Source organism: Neltuma alba, unplaced genomic scaffold, assembly GCF_004799145.2.
Source record: "Neltuma alba isolate B1F8T4 unplaced genomic scaffold, ASM479914v2 tig00010342_pilon, whole genome shotgun sequence".
Taxonomy (NCBI): domain Eukaryota; kingdom Viridiplantae; phylum Streptophyta; class Magnoliopsida; order Fabales; family Fabaceae; genus Neltuma; species Neltuma alba.
Genome location: NW_021635252.1, coordinates 20,605 through 44,018, shown reverse-complemented (window position 1 = coordinate 44,018; position 23,414 = coordinate 20,605). Strand labels below are relative to the sequence as shown.

Below are 23,414 nucleotides of genomic sequence, written 5' to 3'. Positions count from 1 at the left end.
TTTGCTTCGTTTTGCTTATATTTCAGGTGGATTACAAAATATCCAGATGTAAGGATAAAAATTTTAGACTTTGTGCAAAGAAAAAGGATGAAAATTGTAGACAGAGAAATTGAATGATGGTTTTATCTAAAAAAGAAGAAAGAAAGAAATCAAAGATAAATTTAGGAGTTTAATTATACCAACGAAAATTTTGAATGTAATTTTTTCTGATTCTTTGAAAAAAAAGTTATAACACTTTTTAACTTGATTATTTTTCCTCGTATATTCTTCTTTCATTTCAATTTCACATAATGTGAATGAGACCCTTATCAACAGACGTTGTAGTTTACACTATAAAACTCTTCCTCTTCCATATAATTATAATATGTAAAAAAACATTTTAAAGAATCAATATTATGATTTCAAGTTACAAAAAAAAAAAAATCTCTCCACAGTAAAAAAAAAGAAGGAGCCTGAAAATAGCAAACAGTGGACTTTTACTCACTAAATCTTGTTTGGATCAAAGCAGAAATACAAACATTAATGCCTTCCAAATCTTCGTTTGATTAATACAACTCTTCACCTCAATGGATCATCATCACCCAACTGATTTAGCCTGAGTTCCACAGCCTTGAGATCGCGAAGATGCAGCAATATATCCTGAAGAAGATCCATTCCCTTCTGATCTCCCTGCTCTGTGGATCCCATACAGTTCTTTAGAAACTCAGTGTCAGTTTCAAGAGCTTGTAGCTTCTCATAAACATGATCAACCTCTTCTTCGATGGACACTTTCATAGTTGCATTATCAATGGGACCTCCTGAGTTTTCCTCTTGCCTTCCACATGAATATGATTCTTCTGTCTCATCATCATTGACTGCATCTAAAAATGGAAGCAGCCTCTTTGCCAGAGAAGCCATTGGCATTCTTGGAGAGTGACATTGCTTATCATCTGAATACACATTGTTACAGCACATATCTTCCTCTGGACTGCTAAAAAAGCTGTTCTGATTCAAGTCATCAAGAAGTTGCTCTTTATCACCCAAAGTTATGAGCTTTTCCTCCAATGCTTTGAGCTGGTCTAGAATTGACAGTTTCTCTTCCTCAAATTCTGCTAATGAACTATCAAGAGCATTCATGTGCTTCACACAGTCCATTGTCATTTCCTCCAAGCTTGAAACTGTATCAGTAGAAGTGGTTGTGTTAATGTTATCTTCTTCCCTTGGTTCACAGTTCAGATCAATGGATTGCTCCTCAGTGTCTTCACCCAAAGACGGAGAAGAAGAGGATTCTCTACTTCTATCACTTCCATTTTCATTCTTCTCAAGACTCTTAGTTTCTCTTTGGCTTCAAAATCCATTACCTTCTGCTTGTACTCTTCCAGCTCCTTCTCAAGCTCTTTTTTCTCTTTCTCTCTTTTCACCATGAGATCGTTCAAGAGCTGCAAGGCTTCTTGATCATATTCTGATTGTTCTTCCATCATTCTCTGGTATTGCAATGCCTCCATCTGCATTGCTGCCTTTTCTTCTTGCAGCCTGGTGATCATAGCCATTGTCTGGTTTGCTGCAATTGCTGAGGCACTTCTCTCTTCTTCTAGCTCTTGGTATAGAGCACTTAAAGTCTTTCTCTCTGCTTTCAGAGCTGTTTTCAGTTGTTCAATTGTCGATACTGAATCGCCATTTTCTATCTCACTTCCATCCCCAGACTCTGTTTTCTCATAAAGCAACATTTTCCCATGCAGGTAATGCAGGCCATCTACAGAACTTGGAGTTTCAGGAAGTTTGTCTTCTTCTACTTCATCTTCCGCACAGGATTTTGATGAATGATTATGGCTTGTTTCTTCATGATTTTCGTCAGCCAAACTTAGGTCAGCATCCTCCTCATCATTTGCACCAGTTTCAACAAGACCTGCATATTTTATGGAAACAATCCCATATTAAGATTTTTTTTGCCCTTTTCTTAGAATGAAGTGCTTAGCAATCAGAGAAGGTAGAAAGAAGTATTACAAGAAAAAGAGTGAGAGTGAGACATTCCAAGGCTGTTCTGAGCAATGAATTTATCAAAGGCATCAGGAACTTCAGCATCATCGTCACTGGTTAAGGATTGGTCTTCTTCTATGCATTCACAAGAACAGGAGGGTTCTTCAGATTGAGGCAGATTGTCTGTGTGAAAAGGCACTTCTTGTCATCAATGGCGCTAAAAATAATGAAACTAAGTTCTTTAAAGTGAATTATGGATCTCTAACCAGTGAACAAGCCAACTAGGAAACAAGATAAGTGATGTACTTTCTTTGTACCTTGTGTATCATCTGCTTCTTCTGGGGTTGTTTCTATGTTGTTGTCACCACAGAACAAAGACTGAGACTGGCAAATATTATTCTGAGCTAAGAATTCATCAAAGGCATTTTGAACTTCAGCATCATCGTCACTTGAAGAGGTTTGATCTTCTTGGGTGCATTCGAATGCTGATTTTAATTAAATAAGTCAGAAAAATTGAGAACAACAAAAGCGACAAGAGAGAGAGAAAAAAAAAAGGTTTCATAATTCTTATAAATCATGGGCTTTCCTCATACCTTGTTCATCGTCTTGCTTTTCCATGGCTGATTCAGCATTATCTCCATCATTTTTTAACCCTTCGTCATCTTGTTCCAAAACCATATGATCTTTCATGCTTAATTCAGCTTCAATTGATGACTCAGAGGCCAAAGTTTCGATCTTTTGGTCCTTCTTCCCAACACCATCTTCTGATTTACAAGCTCCAAAATTTGCAGAGGTAAAAGAGTCTATTAACTCCACAGGTATCACACGTTGATCCTTATCATCTACGTTGGTTTCAAAACGCATACTGATGCAATCAAACGATCTATCTTCCCAAACAGACTCAGAGAAACGATGAAGAAGATGGTGACATTCACTAATCGGATCCGTGTCTGTAATGATAATAAGATCATCTTCTTTCTCATCTTTCTCTGCATCCTTTGAAACAGAACTGTTCGAACGATCTTCTGCCACTTCTCTGAGTATAAAACTCTCCACATCAAAAAGTATCTGATGGTCACACTCTCTATCTCCTTCTTCTTCTCCTTCTTCCTCATCTTCATCTTCATCATCATCATCGGAGGCTTCCACAATCAAAGTCTCTTTGCTTGTATAGGTAGTTCTCAAGCTCTTATCACAGCAAGAGCATCTCTCAGATTTCTCACTAAACCACGAAACGAAAGCCATGCCTCTAATGGAGACCAAGCAATCCTCACACATGCTCTGTGTCTCCGCCATTTTCCCATGGATTGAGCAGAAACCCATCTTGGAAATCTCAGCCGCGTGAGTTTCACACACAGCATCGCTCTGCAAGACCTTGCTTTTACTCTCCGGCTCTAGAACATGATCGAGCCTTGAACAAAGCAGGCACGGAGGCTTGAGGCCTACCCATTTGGCAAACCTTGTGATGAGATAACTGAAGAGAGAATTCAGAAGAAGAAGAAGTATCAACACCCATTCTAGAACCGCATAAACCAGAGTCACAACCACAGTGTTTGTGTTTCTGTGCAGCAAGGTCGCAAATTTGTTGGCAGCCATTGATGGGGTGAGAGAAGTAGAGAAGAAGAAGAAGGAAGGAAGGATGATTCAGAGAAAGGTGCAAGGAATTTAGGCACTGTATTGAATTTGATTAATATATGTTGTATCATTATGAGTCTGCATAAAGGGAGAAGGGCATCATTTCAGAGGAGGGAGAGTGAGTCTGCGATGGCACTAGTTTTCTTTAGTGTGGGGTTTGTTTTGAGGCCATGCGACAGCATTATAACAGAGAGTCTTATTATAAGAATACTTTTGGAGGGTATGTTGTAAAGTGAATTATGAGTTCCCATCTGTGTGTTGTAAACGGATGCATGCACTGGACAAACGAAAATGAGATTTCATGTCTTGTGTCGTGTTTGGCTTCAAGTTTGGGATTCTCACTTGTGGAGCTTTCAATTTCAATAGCTGCATTATTTTGACATTTGTTTGTGCACATCATATCGAAAAAAAAGGGTAAGATCTTAATGATGACATTATCGTTCAAGAATTTAATTTGATGGTTTATTCTACTTGAAATTTTAAAAAGAAAAAATTAATATATCAGTCCCTAAAATTCAACCAAATATTAAATCAGATCCTGAAGATTTTAATGATGGTTCATCAACTTAAACTACGAGATGTGCATGTTTCACCAACAAAAAGACAAGCATACAAAACAAAGCCAACAATAAGAATAAAATAAAAAGGAAAAAATTATAGAGACATCAATTAAAATTAGAGTAAGGTGCTTAAATATTCTGAAAGTATCTATGAAGAACCACTTAATACTTGAAATTTTTTTTTGGCTATTATATTATATGCCTTAAAAGTTTATTTTCGTGATAAAAATACTTTGGATGTCTTCTGTCATTAAGTTTAACTGTTAAATTATGTGATTTGATCAGTGTCTTTAATGGTCAAACTTAATGACGGATAATAGTTCAAAACAAAAGTGCTACATAATAAAACTTTCGAGGCATATAAAAAAAATTTAGGTATTAGATGCTCATTCATAGATACTTTTGGGGTATTTAAGCATCTTATCTCTTTAAAAATGGGGAAAACTATAAGAACTTATGTATTAAGTTTTCCTTTTATAAAAATCAGTTCAAAATTCTTGGTTAATATATTTATAATGAAGGATAAAAAAGGATTTTAAAAATTCAATGTCATTCAATGTAAGTATCATTAATCTAGAATTATGAATTGTAATTTTTATAATTTAAAAAATTATGCACTAAATATGATAATATTTAAATAAATTAAAATAATAAAAATAAATACAATTTTTGTGATCGAAATATTAGTTAGCTTTCAGCTTTTAATCCAAAATAGAGAAAAAGGTTAAGGAAAATTAACAAGGAAGCGCATGACTATTGCTTACTTTTCTTGGTCCATGAATTTGAATTGGGCCACAGTACGCGCAAGATGGGGCCACCATCATCCATAAAAACGTGTAATGAGGCCCACATGTACTTTTACTATTAGACAAACGCTCCAAACGATGCCTAACGCGTGTACGCTTTATAACTAATTATTATTACTACTACTACTACAAGCAAATAATATAATTATAATCTTCTCAAGTATGCACTTAATTCCTCCTTAATTATAGTCACTAATCCTTTCACAAAACTATCATTAGTTAAGCGAATTTTCTGCTAAAGCTTTACATGGGGGTTGAAGATCTTAACCTAATTATTATTTACTCTCCAACCTTCATAATATCAGCCACGCATTCTCATCCTTTATATTATTCCTTACATCATGCAATTCTTTTATGAAAGAGACTTTTTATTTTTTTTAGTGAAATATTCTCGATGTATATTGCAACTAATATCTAGTTAAATAGAAGATACATTTATGAAGCTCCATTTTGTGCTTTACGCAAACACCTTCTAATATTGGCCTAAAATATAAATTTTTGAAAGTTTGTGGAGTATTAATTACTTTATTTTAAACCACGAGATGTAGTATAATTGGCACTTAGCTGTATTATTTAAGCATCATCTAATTAGGAGTTTCATTCTCAAATATGTTTATGAAGAAGATTTCGTGACTAGTACTAAAGTTTATTCGGGAAGTCTGTAAGAAGATTAGTCACTATTACCAGTAGCAAATACCCTAGATACAAAAAAAAATTATTTTAAAAATAGCCACATATTAGTTAAAAGTAGCTTATATTAAAAATTAGATAGAGTATTATCTTTTGAAAAAAATATATTAGCCTTTGTTTTTTTACACAACTCTAAGATAAGTTGAATACTGTGGCTTCCTATCCATTTTACATTTTATATTCATATAATCATATTGATTATTTGATCAAAATATTAAAAGGATTTTTATGATTGGAAAAAAGAAAGGAAGGGAATGATAACTTTAGAGTGGGAGGTATGATGGGGGTGGATCTTTTTTTTTTTGGGGGGGGGGTGTTGCTGCTGTGAAAGTGATTTGAGAGCTTTTTTCTGAAAAACAATGCAATGGGGTATCATGGTCTTCCTTCACCTTTTGCTTTTTTTAGGTCTCTGTTTCCTTTATAGCTTTTTAAAAAGTAAAAGTACTCATTCCTGCATGTATGCTGCCAACAATTGCCTTAATTACAGAATCTAATCAAACCACACCAAACCCAAAAAGGCTTAATCAATGAAACTGAAACAAGTTAATTAAGCCAAAGCTACGATAATTAGTTTTGATTTTTCTTAAGCAATGACAAAAAATAACCATGACTGTCCCACTTCCACCTAAAGCTACTTCAACATTTTCCTCTATCTAAGGAGGACTTGGTTTGGATATTATCATTGAGCATTAAGTATTCTTTCAGAAGAATCCGAGCTCACAACTTTACATCCATAAATTCAAAGGATATTTATTTCTAGTTAGTAATGGAATTGACTCTCCGCTTTTTGACTACCCTCAACTTTTTTACACGCAAGGGAGCCTGCTAAATATATATTTAGAAATAAGTGTGTTCACGTTCGAACTACTGAAAATCATAGTTTTGATAAAAGCAGGTAATCAACTCCCATCAAAATCATAGTTTTAGTAGTTTTCAGCTGAAAACCAAACATGCATACTACATTTTTTTTTTTTTTACATTACAGTCAAACTTATTCTAGATGCTAACGTCTTATAACAGTTAAACACTCAACCCTTGGTAAAGCCGAACAGTGGGGAACTTGCTGATATTTACTATTTCAGTGTCATATCACACAAAAAGGTATAGCATAGATAATGAAGAGTTTAAGTATAGAGCATCTTGTATTATTATTCCGCACATAAAAAGATTTAGAAGAAAAATAACACATAATCTATTACAGATCTGAGAGCATTATGATATGCAATAATCATTTGAAGCGCGGAGACACTGATTCTCTTATTCAGGAGAATCCTCGAACACCATTTGCTGTAGGTGCCTCGTTTCTGTGCGCCGAAAGCATATTACAAGCCCACACACAACCAATAACATATTGTTTTAATAAATAAAAAATAGTGATTCTTGGGCATGATGACGCAAAAAGATTACTTAAATAATTTAGGCATCATGGGCCAAAAAAACACAGAATAATTTAGGCATCAGTAGGCTAAGGCAACGGCACCAATTCTTTCCTAGTCCAATGTTATGATTCCTATTGTAAAGTACACCAAAAGGTCGCCTTGGGTACGAGACAATGTTCACATCATCCAAAAGAGAGAAGAAAACAAAAGGGAGAGGCAAAATGATGCTTCATATTCATCTTGTTCATAGAAACATTTTGTCTCACATCTTCAGATGATCTACCATTCAGGAATATAAATTATACTATTGCATGAATTTACCCTGCCCCAGTTATGGAGATGTCGCCACTTGAAAACCCCATAAATGAATATAGGCTGACAGAGAAAGAGTCTGCCCAATTTCTGTATGCACGAGGAAGCTGTATATAATGCATATATAACCATCAGACATGGCATGTTCCTTACACCAGCATCAATCACCTCATGGAGATCAAGTGAGTTCATCCAACTACAAGTTAGATTCCTAGAATTCAAGGTTTCAATTATAGCTCAGCAGGCATCTTCTGTGTCAGATTCTCTGCTACTCTGTTTTCCTTCTGGTGTAACCTTCCCCTATTTCCCATTCTTTATTCAATTCATAAATAGCTCTGGATGCTGCAGCAGCAATTGCTGGGCTGCTATCTTCTGCCAGCCTCTGGAAAGAAAGCCACAGCCATAAATTACACCATATCAGTAGCAAGTAGCAACTAGCTAACACTACAATTCCAGCAAAAATGTCTACATGTCATTTTACCTGCAATGCTCCCATGCCCGCATTTCCTAAAACCCAAGTGGATGGGGCTTTCACCAATGCATTTGCTAATGCTTGTCTAGAAAACACATGCACCCACAAGGGCACCACAGAGAGAGTGTGTGTTAAAAGGTAGGAAGAATGCATCACAGTAGTCGAGTTGATAAATTGCAATCATGTTATAACGATATTTTTCTCCAGTCTTGGTCAATAGAAGCTTTATATCATTAACTGTTCAACATTGCACAAATTAGTATCTGGGGAGTTCTACCAATAGGTAGTATCTAGGAGTTCTGCCAATATCAATGGCAAATGTAATAATTGGAACAAAAGAATGAAAATATGCTTAAAAAAGAGTGCATGTAGCTAGGCTTATGCTCATCATGGCATACAACAATATCATTACTAAAGTACACCTTTAGTTACAATCTTGCCAAAGGCTTTTATAGCAAAATCGGATTGAATTAAAAAGTAAACATAGTTCTTCACTTCTACCTTGACACATGAAGTAGATGATGCAAATATAATTCCCCAAACACTATTCCATCAGAGTAAGCCTACCGTGTACTGACATCAGGAGAACTTGCACACTCGGCCAACAAGGATACACTTCGTTTCCCATCCATTGCATCAAGGTCCATAAGAGCAGTAATCAACAACTCAAGCTGTTTGTGATAGAAAAAAGTAGCCAAATAAATCATATCAGCACACAAACAATAACTAAGACAAAATGACAAAATTTTGGAATCAAACCTCTTCAGGATCAGTGTAATCAACTCCATCAGCTTCAGAAAGTGCTGACGCCATACTCCAGTAAGCTTCCTGTCCACTTCAAAAATTTTATGTTGCAATTTTCCATAGTACATGATTCAAACTAGTTTAAATAGGCCACAGAGGAAAAATGAATAAGGGGGGAAAAAACCTGAATAGCTGCAGTTCGGTCGGCAGACACATCCATGGGAAAGAAATCAATGATGTCTTTATTCTTCTGATGTGTTATACAATCTCCCACATTATTTGCTGGTAAAGAATTTTTATTTCTTTTGTAGATGACAGTATACCAACATGATCAGAGACAGTTTAAAAAGATGTATAAGCAATCATGTAAACTCCCATTACTTACAATTTATACATCTGATTCACCATGTATGTTTTTAGCAAACTGCATATTCACATAGCAAGTGAAATTTCTTAATTTGGAGCTTGATCAGTGTAATCAACTCCATCAGCTTCAGAAAGTGCTGACGCCATACTCCAGTAAGCTTCCGTCCACTTCAAAAATTTTATGTTGCAATTTTCCATAGTACATGATTCAAATTTGTGATAGAAAAAAGTAGCCAAATAAATCATACAGCACACAAACAATAACTAAGACAAAATGACAAATTTGGAATCAAACCTCTTCAGGATCAGTGTAATCAACTCCATCAGCTTCAGAAAGTGCTGACGCCATACTCCAGTAAGCTTCCTGTCCACTTCAAAAATTTTATGTTGCAATTTTCCATAGTACATGATTCAAACTAGTTTAGATAGGCCACAGAGGAAAAATGAATAAGGGGGGAAAAAACCTGAATAGCTGCAGTTCGGTTGGCAGACACATCGATGGGAAAGAAATCAATGATGTCTTTATTCTTCTGATGTGTTATACAATCTCCCACATTATTTGCTGGTAAAGAATTTTTATTTCTTTTGTAGATGACAGTATACTAACATGATCAGAGACAGTTTAAAAAGATGTATAAGCAATCATGTAAACTCCCATTACTTACAATTTATACATCTGATTCACCATCATTTCATGTATGTTTTTAGCAAACTGCATATTCACATAGCAAGTGAAATTTCTTAATTTGGAGCTTTATACCAAAAAATATAAAAAGACAGAAAGGCTTTATTTAATTCTAAATGCTTTTTCAGAAAACATTACATCACCTCCAAGGCCATCAGGGTATCTTCCATCACGCGTTGTTTAGCACGGATGTCGGCAAGATGCAAATCAGCCTGAAAGTTCGAGGTTTGTGTCAAGGAGTCATAAATTCTCTGGTTGTTGCCTTGCCTTTCATATAACAAGGTAATCCTTACATTCTTTATGAAGGCCTTGTGCTCCTAGCCTATTATCCAAATTTAGATCTATATGAAATTATGGGGCAGGATTACCTACTATAAGGAACTGCGATAGGAAAAAAAAAATTATTTGCTAATTAAGGCTGATGAAACAAAAATGCTACGTTCAAGTCCACTGTGATATGTGTTACGTGAAATGACAAGAGAGGGATGCTACAATTAGAAGAAACATTACACGACCAGAAATGGAAGAGAAGGAATGAAGGTCTATTTATAGAACAGTTTTATTTGATCTTTCTTATTTAAGAGACTGCAAGATATCTGGTAACTGTGAATACACATATAGTGATGGGGAGATTGGCAACAATATAAAATATAAATATTGCGTTATTTAGACTTTTTCAACATTTCCTTCCTCAAATAATAGGGGGGAAATCCATTGTGACGCAAACAGGTACATAAGCACAAATATGCAAATATGAACTGAGAATAACAGATGTACCTTTAAGGCTCCATCACTCCAATGCTCATCAGCAGCAATTTTCAATCTGGACTGAGCTTTGTCCTTCAAGATCTGCAGAACATGAGTAAAAAGAAAAAAGGAAAGCAGCATGAAACAAACCACTATGGCATGCCTTTTTTTCCTCTCCAACTGAAAAGCTATAAGATTCTAAGTGATACAGACAGTGGCAAGGCAATGAAGGAGCTCAGCTTTTTCCTTGACTTCACGGTCAATTCTCCCAGTATCCTCTCTAGCCCGAGCTACACAGCCAAAAAGAAAAGAAAAAAAATTCTTAAGTAGACAATAAACACATTAGGGGAAGCAGAAGGGCATTACATTAATAAAATGATTCCCTATAATTTACCCCAAGAAAAAGAAGGATTCCCCATAGTTGTGGAGTGAAGGGGAGGAAGAGGATGCTCTCAAGTCTCAATCCCCTGACCTCCAGAAAATGAAAAAGGTAAAAGCAAATATTAAGAAAAAAATCATCCCAGTAGTAGAATTATCTAGTTTTTATTTTAATTCTGATATTCCCCAGTGACCCAAAAGTAACTACATATAAAACAAAATCAGAGACATGTGAGGTATGGGGAAACTTGAGTCCCACATCAGAAATATGGGATTCTGATGTGGGGCTTACAGAGAGCTTAAGCTCCCCATCATTACATGAGGCTTTTGAGGTATCGCTCTCTAGAGATTTTTATCGTTGGTTGTATCATTGTGGTGGGGTTGGAGATGTTCAACAAATAATGGAGGCAAGAGTAGAAAGTTTTGGGAAGTACTCTCCAAATATTTCCTATCAAGGACACATATTCCACCACAACACACACACACACATGAACCCCCACATGTAGAAATCAAATATTGGGCGTGTATTTCAACTATGACTACAGCAGACAAAAGGTGTTATTCCTGTGAGATGAGAAATACATGACAGGAAGCTTAAAGAATAAATAGCATATTAGAAGAAGGTAAATAAGCTACAACCATCAAGCTTGAGAAATTCTGTCCCAAGAAAAGCAACATCTTGGCGTGCACGAGCTTCCAAAGTCATCATGCCACTGAGGAAACAAATAATTTCAGTTATATCCAGGTTTCTAAACATGGAATCTCTAACTGCTATTTTAAAAAATAGATGCATTTAATGGTTTTAAAATTTTAAATAAGAACAATCAAACTAATATGAAATGTGTAGCCACAAGGAAAGAACAAATATTTTGATCAGGAAAGACACATTCCACTGCATAATTCCTAAGCTACAACATGGTTTATCAAGTATTCTTTAGTTGTAGTTACCAAAGGATGCTTCAATTAAGGCTCTTTTCCAGTTCACACTCTAAGGTATTTCAATTAGAACTGAACTTTTGTTTGGGTAGGTGGATAGAAAATTAATTTAAGTCAAGTAGGACAGTGAAGCGAATTCCAAATAAAAAATAGACTCAAAAGTTAGTGGGAAAACACCATGAGAGCAAGGAGATGTCACTACGAGCCCTTTCATTCCAAAACTTTGCATCTCATGAGCAAATCTACAAGCTCCAGCGAAGGCCTGACCGGAAGGAATGTGGTTGCCTTTCCTGGCTTTAGTATGTGAACTGCGTACATGGACAGGACCTTAGGTATATTAGTTTGAATCCTATAGTTTGAAAATTCAATCGATTAAACACTCATACAAAACGAGATCAGGACTGGTTTGAAAAACAATATAAGCGAAGACAGAATGCAATTAAGATGAAAAAATGCAGAGGGGGTGCAACAATTGATTGGCAGATCAATTGCATTTATTCTTCTCACCCAGTAATATCTGCGACATCATCATAAGTTGTATCACATCCTTTCTCTTCAGTATTATTTACTCTTGACGATTTGCACAAGAGAAAAGGCTTCTTAGAGATAAATCTAAATGGTTTTCCATTTAAACACTGAATCCCCTCATTAAATAAGGTCGATCCTTCTGCTGGAAGCCCGTGTCCATTCCATTTCTTGAAAGGTGCATTCTGTTTATCGTTGGTGAGAAAATTCTGCTTCTCATGATATCTACAAAGAGTTGTTTGATGAGCCAGAACAGAATCCATTGCAGTCTTGTTTGCAGTAAGTGCCATCTGACATCAAGATAAGAACAGATAGGCCTAGCCTTCAATGCACTTTAAGTATCTCGGGTTCTCAACTCTGTGTGGGCAAAATAGCAAAAGAAGAGAATAATGACATGCATTATACAGGGAAGTAATGGATTTTACAAGATATGAGTATTACTGTAGCCAACGCCATTCAACAAGAGTTCATTTTGAGGAAAAGAAAAACAAATTCAGATTGTATAATGAGAATACAATTTGAGGAGTACTCGATAAAAACAAGAAAGAAGGCCATGTATCCTTCAATAGCAAGCTTCCCGGCTCTGCATTCACAATTTATTTAGTATAACACATAGTTGGACAGAAGACAACATTCTTGAGGTCTTTTATCGTTTCTTAGGCCACTTTACATGGAATGCACAACACTACTAGATGATACGCGCGTGACTGAATAAAATCACACACTGTCACACTACGGTTTGATAATTAGATATATAAACTTACTCAACACGTCTCATTCCCAAAATTTAACATCACAACTGGAACAGATTAGATTAATCTCCAAATTTATCCCACAAGGATCACACCGTTGCTCCAGAACCAAAAAATTATGGCGATCTCAAAATTTCTATTTGATAAAAAGGATTGTAATTTGTAACTCAGCATTGAAACTAACGTAATACTTACATATCATACCTATTCAAGAATGCAAGCTCGATAATAACTTACCATGCCTAGAAAGGCATTTGAATGAAATGCAATTTCCTGGGAAGGGAAAAACGAAGACGAAAGGTGCGAAAGTAATAGGAGCTAGATGTAGTGTGAAAGGAAGAGAGATGCGAGGCGAGGATGGCTAGCTGAAGGGCCAACAATGAATAAAGAGAGGGGCCATTAACACTGAGTCGGAGATGAAGAAGAGTACTGGGAAGCGAGTGACGAGTCCTGTGAGTGGAGACTGGAGAGGAACCAGACCGGTTTCGATTATAGCTCCACGTCACTATGCATTCAGATATTATTGCCTGCTGGCTCTTTCGCTAAATTACACGTGTCATTGATTCCCCGATTAATTCTCACAGGTTTCAAACATTTTAAAAAAAAAAAATTCCAGAACGAGTGCCTACAAGATTTTTAGCTCCGTACGTGCACGCATGGACATTCCTTCTCTTAATGGATAAATGGTGCAATAAATTTTAATTTAAAAAATATGCAGAAAGAAAAAGGAAAAAAAAAGAGGGAAAAATGACACGAAAATGGTACTTGAACTTAAAAATGTCAAAATGGTTACTTGAATTTACAAAATCCTAACTTAGACACAAGTAACTAATTTGACATTTATAAATTTATTAAAATGATCATATTATCTTTTATTTTATTTATTGTTTTTTAAAAACAAATGGTCCTACTGGCCAGCCGGCCAGTCGCCCAAGCTCTGATGCCGGCAGCGCGGTTGCTAGAGCTCAGGTAGTCGTGGTCATCAGAGCTTCAGTGGCCGCCACCAATCAGTCATAGAAGCTTCGGCGACTAGTAACAATTTTTTGAAAATTTTTTACAATTTCAGTAAAATAGTTAACAAGTTTTGTAACACTATTAATAAGTTTTGTATAATAGTCAGCAACAGGTTTTTCTAGAAAATTCAAAAGGTAGCATTTTTACAACGTCAGTAGTACCTTTAACAAGTTCCTTAACTCTATTAACAACTTTGGTATAATATTTAATAATAGGTTTCTGAAAATTTTTAAAAAAAGGTATTTTATAACTTCAGCAACGTGGTTAACAAGTTATGTAATGATATTAACAACTCTCATGACTTTAATGGTTGCCTAATAAGTGAAAAAAATTTTGTTGTACAACTTTCATAGAGAGCTAATATAAAACACATCAACCTCTATGGGAGTTGTTAATATCGTTACATGACTCATTAGTTGTGTTATTGAAGTTGTAAAAATGTCACTTTTTGAATTTCCTAAAAAGATGTTGTTAAATACTATACCGCACTTGGTAATAAATTTACCGAATTTGTTAACAGTATTACTAAAGTTGTAAAAATGCTATTTTTTAAATTTCCTTCCTTAAAAACTTGTTGTTAACTGTTATATTGAACTTGTTAATAGCGTTACAAAACTTATTAACTATTATACTAAAGTTGTAAAAATTTTCAAAAAAATAGTTATTAAAGTTGTAAAAACACCTTCTTTTTAATTTTTCAAAAAACTTGTTGTTAAATGCTATACCGAACTTATTAATAGAGTCACAGAACTTGTTAACCGCATCACTGAAGTTGTAAAAATACTATTTTTTGAATTTTTTGAAAAATCTGTTATTAATTGCTATACTGAACTTGTTAATAGAGTTACAGGACTTATTAACCGTTTTACTGAAATTGTAAAAAAATTTTAAAAAATTGTTACTAGCCACCTGAGCTCTACGCCATCAGCACACCAACACCAGAGTTCTTGCTCCCAGCTAGGCAATGGGGGCATAAATAAAATAAAAAATAATATGGTCTTTCAGCAAATTTATAAATGTCAAATTGATCACTTGTGCTTAAACTGGGATTTTGCAAATTCAAGTGACTATTTTGACATTTCCAAGTTTAAGTGTCAATTTTATGTCATTTTTTTCAAAAAAAAACCTGTTAAATTTTTAAAATTACAAATTTTAATTTAACAAAACTAGTCAAAATCATTATAAATTTTTTTAAGAAAAAGTATTCAAAAAATTTTAAAAGAAAAATATGTAGAAGAGAAATAAAAAATCAATAAAAAATTCTTAGCTCTGGTTTTTTATCTTTTTTGAAAAAAAGAGTAAACTCTCTAAAATCTTTCCTCCATTCCCTTGAACCAAACCGAAGCTAAATATTGTGCCAATACTAATTGATAAGTTTACAAAGTATATAGTGTCTTAATATGTGAAATAGAATTGTATAAATAACTACAGATTATTTTTATTAAGACGGAGATAATTTATTTTATTTGAAAATTTATTACCTCAGTCATGCTCAAATATAATTAAAAATTTATTTTATCTATCATTTATTTGACTTTAAGATTTGTTATCCTTATGCAAAATAAAATAGAAAACAACACTTTATATGCAAACTATACATTTAAACTTTTATAAGCTTAATATAAATCAGATGCGGGGGTACACATGAACATTATATTTTTGGGGCCAACAAGAAGCATTTTTTCATTGTCTGAAATTACACTACATTAATAAAACAGTTTACTGAATTTTGAAATTGAATGGGAAGACTCTGAACTTAATACTTCTGGCTCGATAGAGATTAGTGTCAAGTTCAAAGTAATTTATTTAAAAACACTGAAATTAAAAATTTTCAAAATAAACTAAATAAAAAAATCTGCAACGAAATAAAAGATTTTTTTTTTATTTTATTGTTGGCGGGTAGTTGAGAAGAAGACAAAAGGCAGATAGTAGAGGGACGACAAATGGGCAAAATTCGGAATCCGATATGGGGACCCATGGATTGGATTGGGAATAATCTTCAATCACGGCACATGGGGCTTTCTATTGTTGACTGTGACTGCGACTGTGACTCCGTGAGCTCACCCGCGATTCTCCCATCAGCCATTAGCAGAAAATTAGAGTGCCGGCTCGTGATTCAGAATGATAAGAGGTCAACTTAAATTACGTCTAATTTATTCCCATAAACATATTTTATTATAAGCTATCAAAAACTTACTTTTGTTATTAAACTTAAACGTGCCCCCACCAGAGTTAAATTAGGTGATTATTGACTCCCAATAGGCCTGTTGGGGTTTTACCGCTCTGTGATACTAAACATCAGATTATGAGTTAAATCTTTTATAATGAGTGTATGAGTTATGGCAAGAAAAAAAAAACTCATAATAAATGTATTGGCATTTTTTTATTAATATTATATATTTAACATTCATTACAAAGTGATAACTTTGTTTAGGGGAAAAAAATCCCTGTTCACAAAAAAAAAAAATCATCTCTTATCCAGTTATCCGTCCCTTTCTTCGTCCCTAACATTATCTTTGAAATGAGCAATAACATGGCCCAAAAAACAAGAACAATACGTTCGAGTCCGGAATTGGGGTCATAAAGTGTGAGGATGGACTAGTTGCGGCTTCTATCACACACTTGTACGTTTCATAATAGTTGTGTAACTGCATGTGAACAAAAATTAATAATAATAATAAAGTCGTGAGGCATTGCGTTATCCTCAACGTATTATAACAAGCCACTAGTGTGTGTACCAAAAAAAAAAACGTAAAGAAGAAAGATCTTACGAATAATCAAGCAATATCATATAATCTGGCTTCCATAGCTGATAACAGCAGAACCAAAAATATAGCAGCAAAACTACAAATGCGCAGATCCTAAGTTACAATTTGGAATAGTATCTGCTTTGTGAAGAGAACATAGCTGAATGTTTCCTTCAATTACTAAATTCAGCTACTAAAATCGCTGCAGTAAATCTTAATCATAATTCTTCCAAAGCTTAACATTGCTTAGTAGTAGACAGTAAGATCATATATTGTAATATGAAAAGTGCTTCATCGATCTCTTCAAGGGCATTTGGGTCCTCCTTCCTGGTCTTCCAGTTGTTGTAGCAAGGGCAGGATTGCTTGTTGCCGTACGTACCTGAAGGCACACACAGGCATTTGGCGCAGCATTTCTGACAGAAGAACATGCAAGGCTTCTTGTGGGACGTCGCAGAGCATCGGTATGTACACTTGGGCTTGCAATCTGCATTATACAGAAGCTTTGTTATGATCGAGACGAAATTGACAATGCGAAACCCTAAATTCGTCAGAATTTCGGTCTCTTAATCCTCTGAATTCGTGAACAATGCTGTACGTTACCTGAAGGACGAAGATTCGAGCCTCCGTAAGCCTGTTTACGGATCACAGAGAAGCGAAATGATAGTGAGAATGAGAACAATGGGCGGAGAATAATAATGCCAGTAATGCGAGCAGTGGAAAGTGAATTATATGTGTGAATGGAGTGAACTACGTACCTGAGCCACTTCAGAGAATGTGATCAAAAGAAGCAATGAGAGGAGGATGAAGACGGATCTGGAGGTAGGGGCCGCCATTACAAGTGGTGTGAGGTGAAGAGAGGGGATTGGTTTCTCAAGGGGAAAGAGAAACCAAGGAAAAATTATAGGAGAGACCCAAATTTAGGGATCGTACGGTGAAGTGTGCGAGGGAAGAGTGAAGGAAAATGAAGGAATTGCGTATGCATTTATAGAAATGAGGAGGGAGGCGATTGCGTTGATTCCTAATCATAATCCTAAATCATAAATTAAATTAATTGGAGTATAATAGAATTAATGGAATACAGACACAATAATATAAATTTATAAATGATAATTATATTAAGTTGTAAGTTACTCCACGCAAACTAATCAAGTTTTAGCAGTGTAGATGAGAGAAAAATTTTTTTCTCTAATTGAGATCCAATGTGTTATGCTAGATATGGGATTATTTGGTTAAAAAATAATACAGATGAATTTAATAAATTAATTACCATTATTTAATTTTAATAAATCAATTAAAATAATTTATATTATGAACAGGAGGGACTTTCACACGATGCAAAATTTTTGAGAAAAATATTTAAGGCGAACCACCTGTTATAAGTATGTGTAAAACATACTCAGGGAGTATTATGAATCTAAATAATAAAAATAGATCTCATACATCTTTTTTTGAGCTGACTCATACAATTTTTTTTAAAAAATTTGTTTTTAATGTTATTGATAATATATGATTAAAGGCGAGAAGGATTGGAAAAGAGAGATGAGAAATGATGAGGAGAACGGAATTGCGGAGTCTGAGGCGGGAAAAGGGGAAAATGGGAAAATGATTTGACGTGAGAAGACGAGAAATTGGAAGAGAAGAAACTGTGGCAGAAGAGAAAGGGAGATAATGTGAAGGCGTTGAAGGCGCCGTGTTTGTTGTGTGCGCTTTTTTCAACCCTCGTAACATGGGAGCGGGGCCCGCACCGTCTTCTTCTGTTTCTCTCATATTCCCCTTTTTACCTTTTTTTTTTTTTTTTTCTCCTCCCTCTCTCCCCTCTCCCTCTCCCTCTCCCTCTCCCTCTTGCCTCCATAAATGCCAACAATATGTGATTGTGATCTATTTCATATATTTCGTATTTTCTTATATCCCACTTGCTTTTTTTTTTGGGCCTGAAATATCCCACTTGCTTTTCAGTAATTATACACCACTTTCTTCTATATTAATAACATGTAAATTATATGTTTTTGTATTAAAATTTGTCAACTATTTTTTAGCCCCGAATCTTAATCAATAATGCACCATTTCTAAATCATTTTTCATATACCCTGCACCTTCAGAAGATCCAAATTAGGTTGGCATGGGACTGCCTAGGCATATCATTCTCCCAGCCATTGTTATATAAGTATCTTTTTATTGAAGGTGATCTTTTTCAAATGTGCCTACAGAATAAATTAGGGTGTTGAGCTGTACTTCACCCTTACAAACTAATTTTATGTTTCTTTCACAAATATAGAGGGGCCCACACTAGATAATTAAAGAAATAGCGCAGCGGTGGCTAGGGGTGCACATGGGCAAGGCTAGGCAGGGCAGGACCCCTGCCCGATGCCCGGCCCGAGATATGAACGGGCTGCATTTTGCAGCCCGCTGCCCGACCCTGCCCATAGAAGCCCTAACCATTTTGGGCTAGGCGTGGGCGGGCTGGGCAGGGCGGGCTTCGTTGCCCAAATAGTGATAACCTGCCAATATCACATGTAAAAAAACTTTCGTCCATAACTAAAAATTACATTTCATAATTTTACATTTTCGCACATTGAAATTATCCAGAAATAATTTAAAACAAGTCTTAGCAAATATCTAAATAAATAATATTCATAATCCATTTAGAACAAAACAACTCTCAAGATTGTAATTAAAGCCTTGAAATTCAAACGGTTTGCATCAATCTCCATACAGTTGAGAAAAGAATAAAACATTTAAAAAAAAATTGAAGAGGGGTTGAAGCACATTGAGATATTCCATTGAGGGTTGGAGATGGCAATGTAATAGAAGCTTGATTATCCATTCAAGTGGCAAAAATTAAATGTTACCTAAAGGATTGTAAAAAGATATTAAAACTAAAGCAATGGGTTAAAAGGAATAATATAGACCATATAAAAATATGGTGAAATAATTGTAAAAAGATAAATAAAAAATCTTAAAATCTTATAATAATTTAATATAACCACTTTTAATATGCAAACACTTATTATGTGATACAATGCAGTTAGTAGTCCTTACAACTAAAAGACTTCTTTCCGTCATATGATTTGTTCATAAAAAATTAATACAAAACAACTAAATATAAATTAAATAAAAAATAAAACATATAATTCATATAATCAAACCCTAATTTTCTTTCTCTGCTCCTACCCCAATCTTGTTTTCTATCTTGTATAAATATTCAAAATTGTTGATTTATACAAATATGTAATGTATGAACTCCATTCTCTAACGAAGAAAGTTGTTAATGGCATATAAGGGAAGACGGGCTTATAAATAGCCAACATTACAACAGCAACACACAATAGGATGTACTCAATAAAGCTCATGAAGAACAAGTTAAAAGCAAGATACTATTGCTTTTTTAGAAAAATTAGATCCCTAAGATGGAAAACTAACAGACATGTAACAATAATAAATTAAATTGCAAAGAGGAGGGAATAACTTTTTTTTGGGGTAAAGAAATGTAATATATTAATATTATTTTATAAATTATATATATATATATAAATATAATCTGGGCAGGGCCAAATGGGCAGGGCAGCATGTCCTGCCCGATGCCCAGCCCTGCCCATGAAATGCCCAGCCCAAAGATGCCCATTCTTTTTCGGGCTCCTTTTTTTCGGGCTGGGCAGGGCAATTTTTCTTCGGGCTTGGGCGGGCTTAGCGGGCATTTGGGCTTCATGCACACCCCTAGCGGTGGCCATATTAAAAGGGATAAAAACTAGAAAGAGTGGAAAATAGAAGGAATAGAAGCGGGAACGAAAGTTTCCCCCAGAGGGAATTAGTTGCTGAAAAACGACGTCGCTCCAATGAATGTTACTTAGGCATCCGGAGTAATTAATATTTACAGCTGCCTTTCTCTATGCGTGTGCGGTCACCTAATGATGTTGATTTAGGTAGTAGAACAAACCAAATTTGATGGGTGGACCAACACGGGTCAACTTCGATCCGATTGGAAATTTATACTGCTTTTTTTAAATAAAAAAAAAATTACTCCTCCGGTTCTAAATATAAGACTCTTATACCGGTCTTAAATATAAAACCCTTATAGTGTATAAAAGTCTTATATTTAGGACCAGAAGAATACTTTTTTTAAAATAATAATGTTTCGAGTTTTAGTTACACTCAAGAATTTTTGTTATTTGAGACTTGATTGATACATATCAAACCCAGGTTAATAATAATACTACATAATTCTAAACAACCAAGAGAATAGAAGGGATAACATATTTTGGTCATATTGAAGATTAGGTTGGGTTGGAGACGGAGTAAGTATCTTGATTATATTGAAGATTAGGTTAATAATAATACTACATAATTCTAAACAACCAAGTATTTTTGTTATTTGAGACTTGATTGAAAAAAGGTTATTTGAGGTTTTTAAAAAATTATAATTATTTTTAGCTACTGAAGTTGTCACTAAATTTCAGGGCACCTGCCATTGTATTTTATGATAGCAGGTGCAAAATTCTAGTTTTCTTTTTGCTAGCATAGAACTACTTTTTTAGCATAAAATATACAGTTGGTCCTTAAATTTACCAAGGATTTCAATTTAGTTCCTTATATTTAGAAAGTATATGCTTAGTCCTTTAATTCTAAAATCATTAACAAAAAATAATAATATTGAGATCATTAATATTGATAAAATATTCTCAAATACTAACATATCAAGTTTAATTTTCAAAACAATCATGATTATCACAAAAAAATCATTTAAAACTAACGATTTTAAGATTAAAGGATTACAAATATAAAAGTTAAGTGATCAAATTGAAATCTTATGTAAAATTAAAAAGCTAAATACATATTGTAGTGGTGCATTTATTAGAGATAGTCACATTCCAGAGTGTCAAGCACTAAATATTGAAACTTTAAAAAAAAAAAAAAACTTCTGGATTATTTGCTCGTTCAGTCGTTCTTCGGCCAAGCATCAATAGGCCGGGTGCTAAACAAATGAAAAGGAAATAAAAGTTTGATGCAAGGCTAGATTGGGCCTTAAGCCCAATTGTGGGAAGATAAATCCTTTGATTTATATTTAACAACCCAATTATTAATGGCACTTGATTGGACATAGTCTCTCATAATGTATTAAATTAAAAAATTTTATTTCCGTTAAAAAAAGTGTTCATATTTAATACTCGACTGCATCTTAAATAGGATTGCTTTTAGTATGAAGAAAAACCCAATTGAGATATTCTAGAAAAAATGGATTTGGACCAAGTGACTGATTATGAGATTGATGTTTTCTCTTTGGAGCTGGAAGCTTGTAATGATCATGTGGTCTTTGTTTAAATTGTGAGGTTTGGAGATATAAGGAGAACTAAGGGTTGGACCAATTGGATGATTACTATTGGATAAAATTCCCTACAAACCAAAATTCTCATATAGAAAGTATTCCTCTACTCTTAAATATAAGACATATTTTGTAGTATAATTATATTTACACTACAAAATAGGTTTTATATTTAGAACTAAAAGAATAGTATATAATATTCCTTTGATTGTTAGCTAGAGTTGGTTTGATATACAAGTAGTCCTTCCAATTCATAATTATAATACAAGTGTAACAAGTCTCTTTCACCTAATTCACCCAAATTAACAAAAATGATAGTTAGCTGATTAAATTTATTTTAAATTATTTTTTTAACTTCACTCGTTAAATGAGATTTTGTAGGAAAGAGAAAAGTATAAAGATTACTAATCTTTAGTCCTTAATATAAAAGCTAGTTGATTAATTTGAGTAGATTAAAAAATTAGTTATGTTAGTTATTTGTAATAAATAGGTATTGTCTTTTCTAAAATGTCTTTACTAATCAAGTGTATTAGTTAAAACTATTATTATTACAAGAATTATCTTAGAAATAAATAAATATAAGAGACAAAGTAAATTGATAGCTTATGTTTAAGATTAAAATAAAAGTTAAATGAGTTCTCATATTAATAACAGGAGGTAGTAACATTTAAGCATTAATGATCATAGTAAAATTAGTAAAATTGATAAATAAAGATTAAATATTTTGCAAATGACTTATATTGCAGAGAATCAAGAAGAAATAGCACACAATGGCATCAACCTTCAACCAACCTTTTTCTTTCCGAAGGCAACCTCCCTTTAATTAATATAATGAAGGTTTGGTTGAAAAAAATGAACTGTTTGAATAATTACATTCAATGAAATATTTGAAATTGATTTTACCAATTTAACAATCTTTTTTTTTTGAGCTAATTTTATACAATTAAACACACGTAACACCAAACTCGAGTCTAGAGCACCACATACTAATAATCCATCTTTAATAAGCCTAGCATAGGCAGCAGCACTGAATCGAACATCTATAAATATTAAAATATAATAAATGACTGATTTGCCCAAAAAAAAAAAGTCAAACCACCACATCTAATATTAAGCAGCAAAGGGGAATCAATAAGAGATATTTGCAAAAGAACAAACACTAGATACTCCAACCACATGATGACATGGATTGAATTAATAATCAGCTTCCATAATCACCCACTTATTGTCACTGATATTGATGATATAAGCACCTAAGATGGACCATTAGCATCGGAACACAATTTTTAAGACATATCAAGAATACTAATTATTTTAAGAATAGATAGATAAATTTGTGTTTACTTATTTGTATACGTGTAGTAGTATATAGGAACACAATTTTTGTTGGTTT

General features: G+C 34.1%; 2 protein-coding genes and 1 pseudogene across 2 annotated transcripts; all 3 read right to left on the bottom strand.

The window, feature by feature from the left end:
- Positions 1-438: 438 nt before the first annotated feature.
- Positions 439-3,693, bottom strand: LOC114755844 (myosin-binding protein 3-like). The gene is given in 5 exon segments (XM_028944719.1): positions 439-1,213; positions 1,216-1,885; positions 1,984-2,139; positions 2,274-2,441; positions 2,550-3,693. Coding segments are annotated over 5 exon segments (2,652 nt in total). The 5' UTR covers positions 3,553-3,693; the 3' UTR covers positions 439-558.
- Positions 3,694-7,130: 3,437 nt separating this feature from the next.
- Positions 7,131-12,481, bottom strand: LOC114755827 (senescence-associated protein AAF, chlorolplastic-like; annotated as a pseudogene).
- A 4,241-nt stretch (positions 12,482-16,722) lies between these two features.
- On the bottom strand, positions 16,723-17,652 carry LOC114755820 (protein RSI-1-like). The gene is given in 4 exon segments (XM_028944696.1): positions 16,723-17,036; positions 17,039-17,188; positions 17,305-17,335; positions 17,460-17,652. Coding segments are annotated over 4 exon segments (288 nt in total). The 5' UTR covers positions 17,538-17,652; the 3' UTR covers positions 16,723-17,007.
- Positions 17,653-23,414: the final 5,762 nt, after the last annotated feature.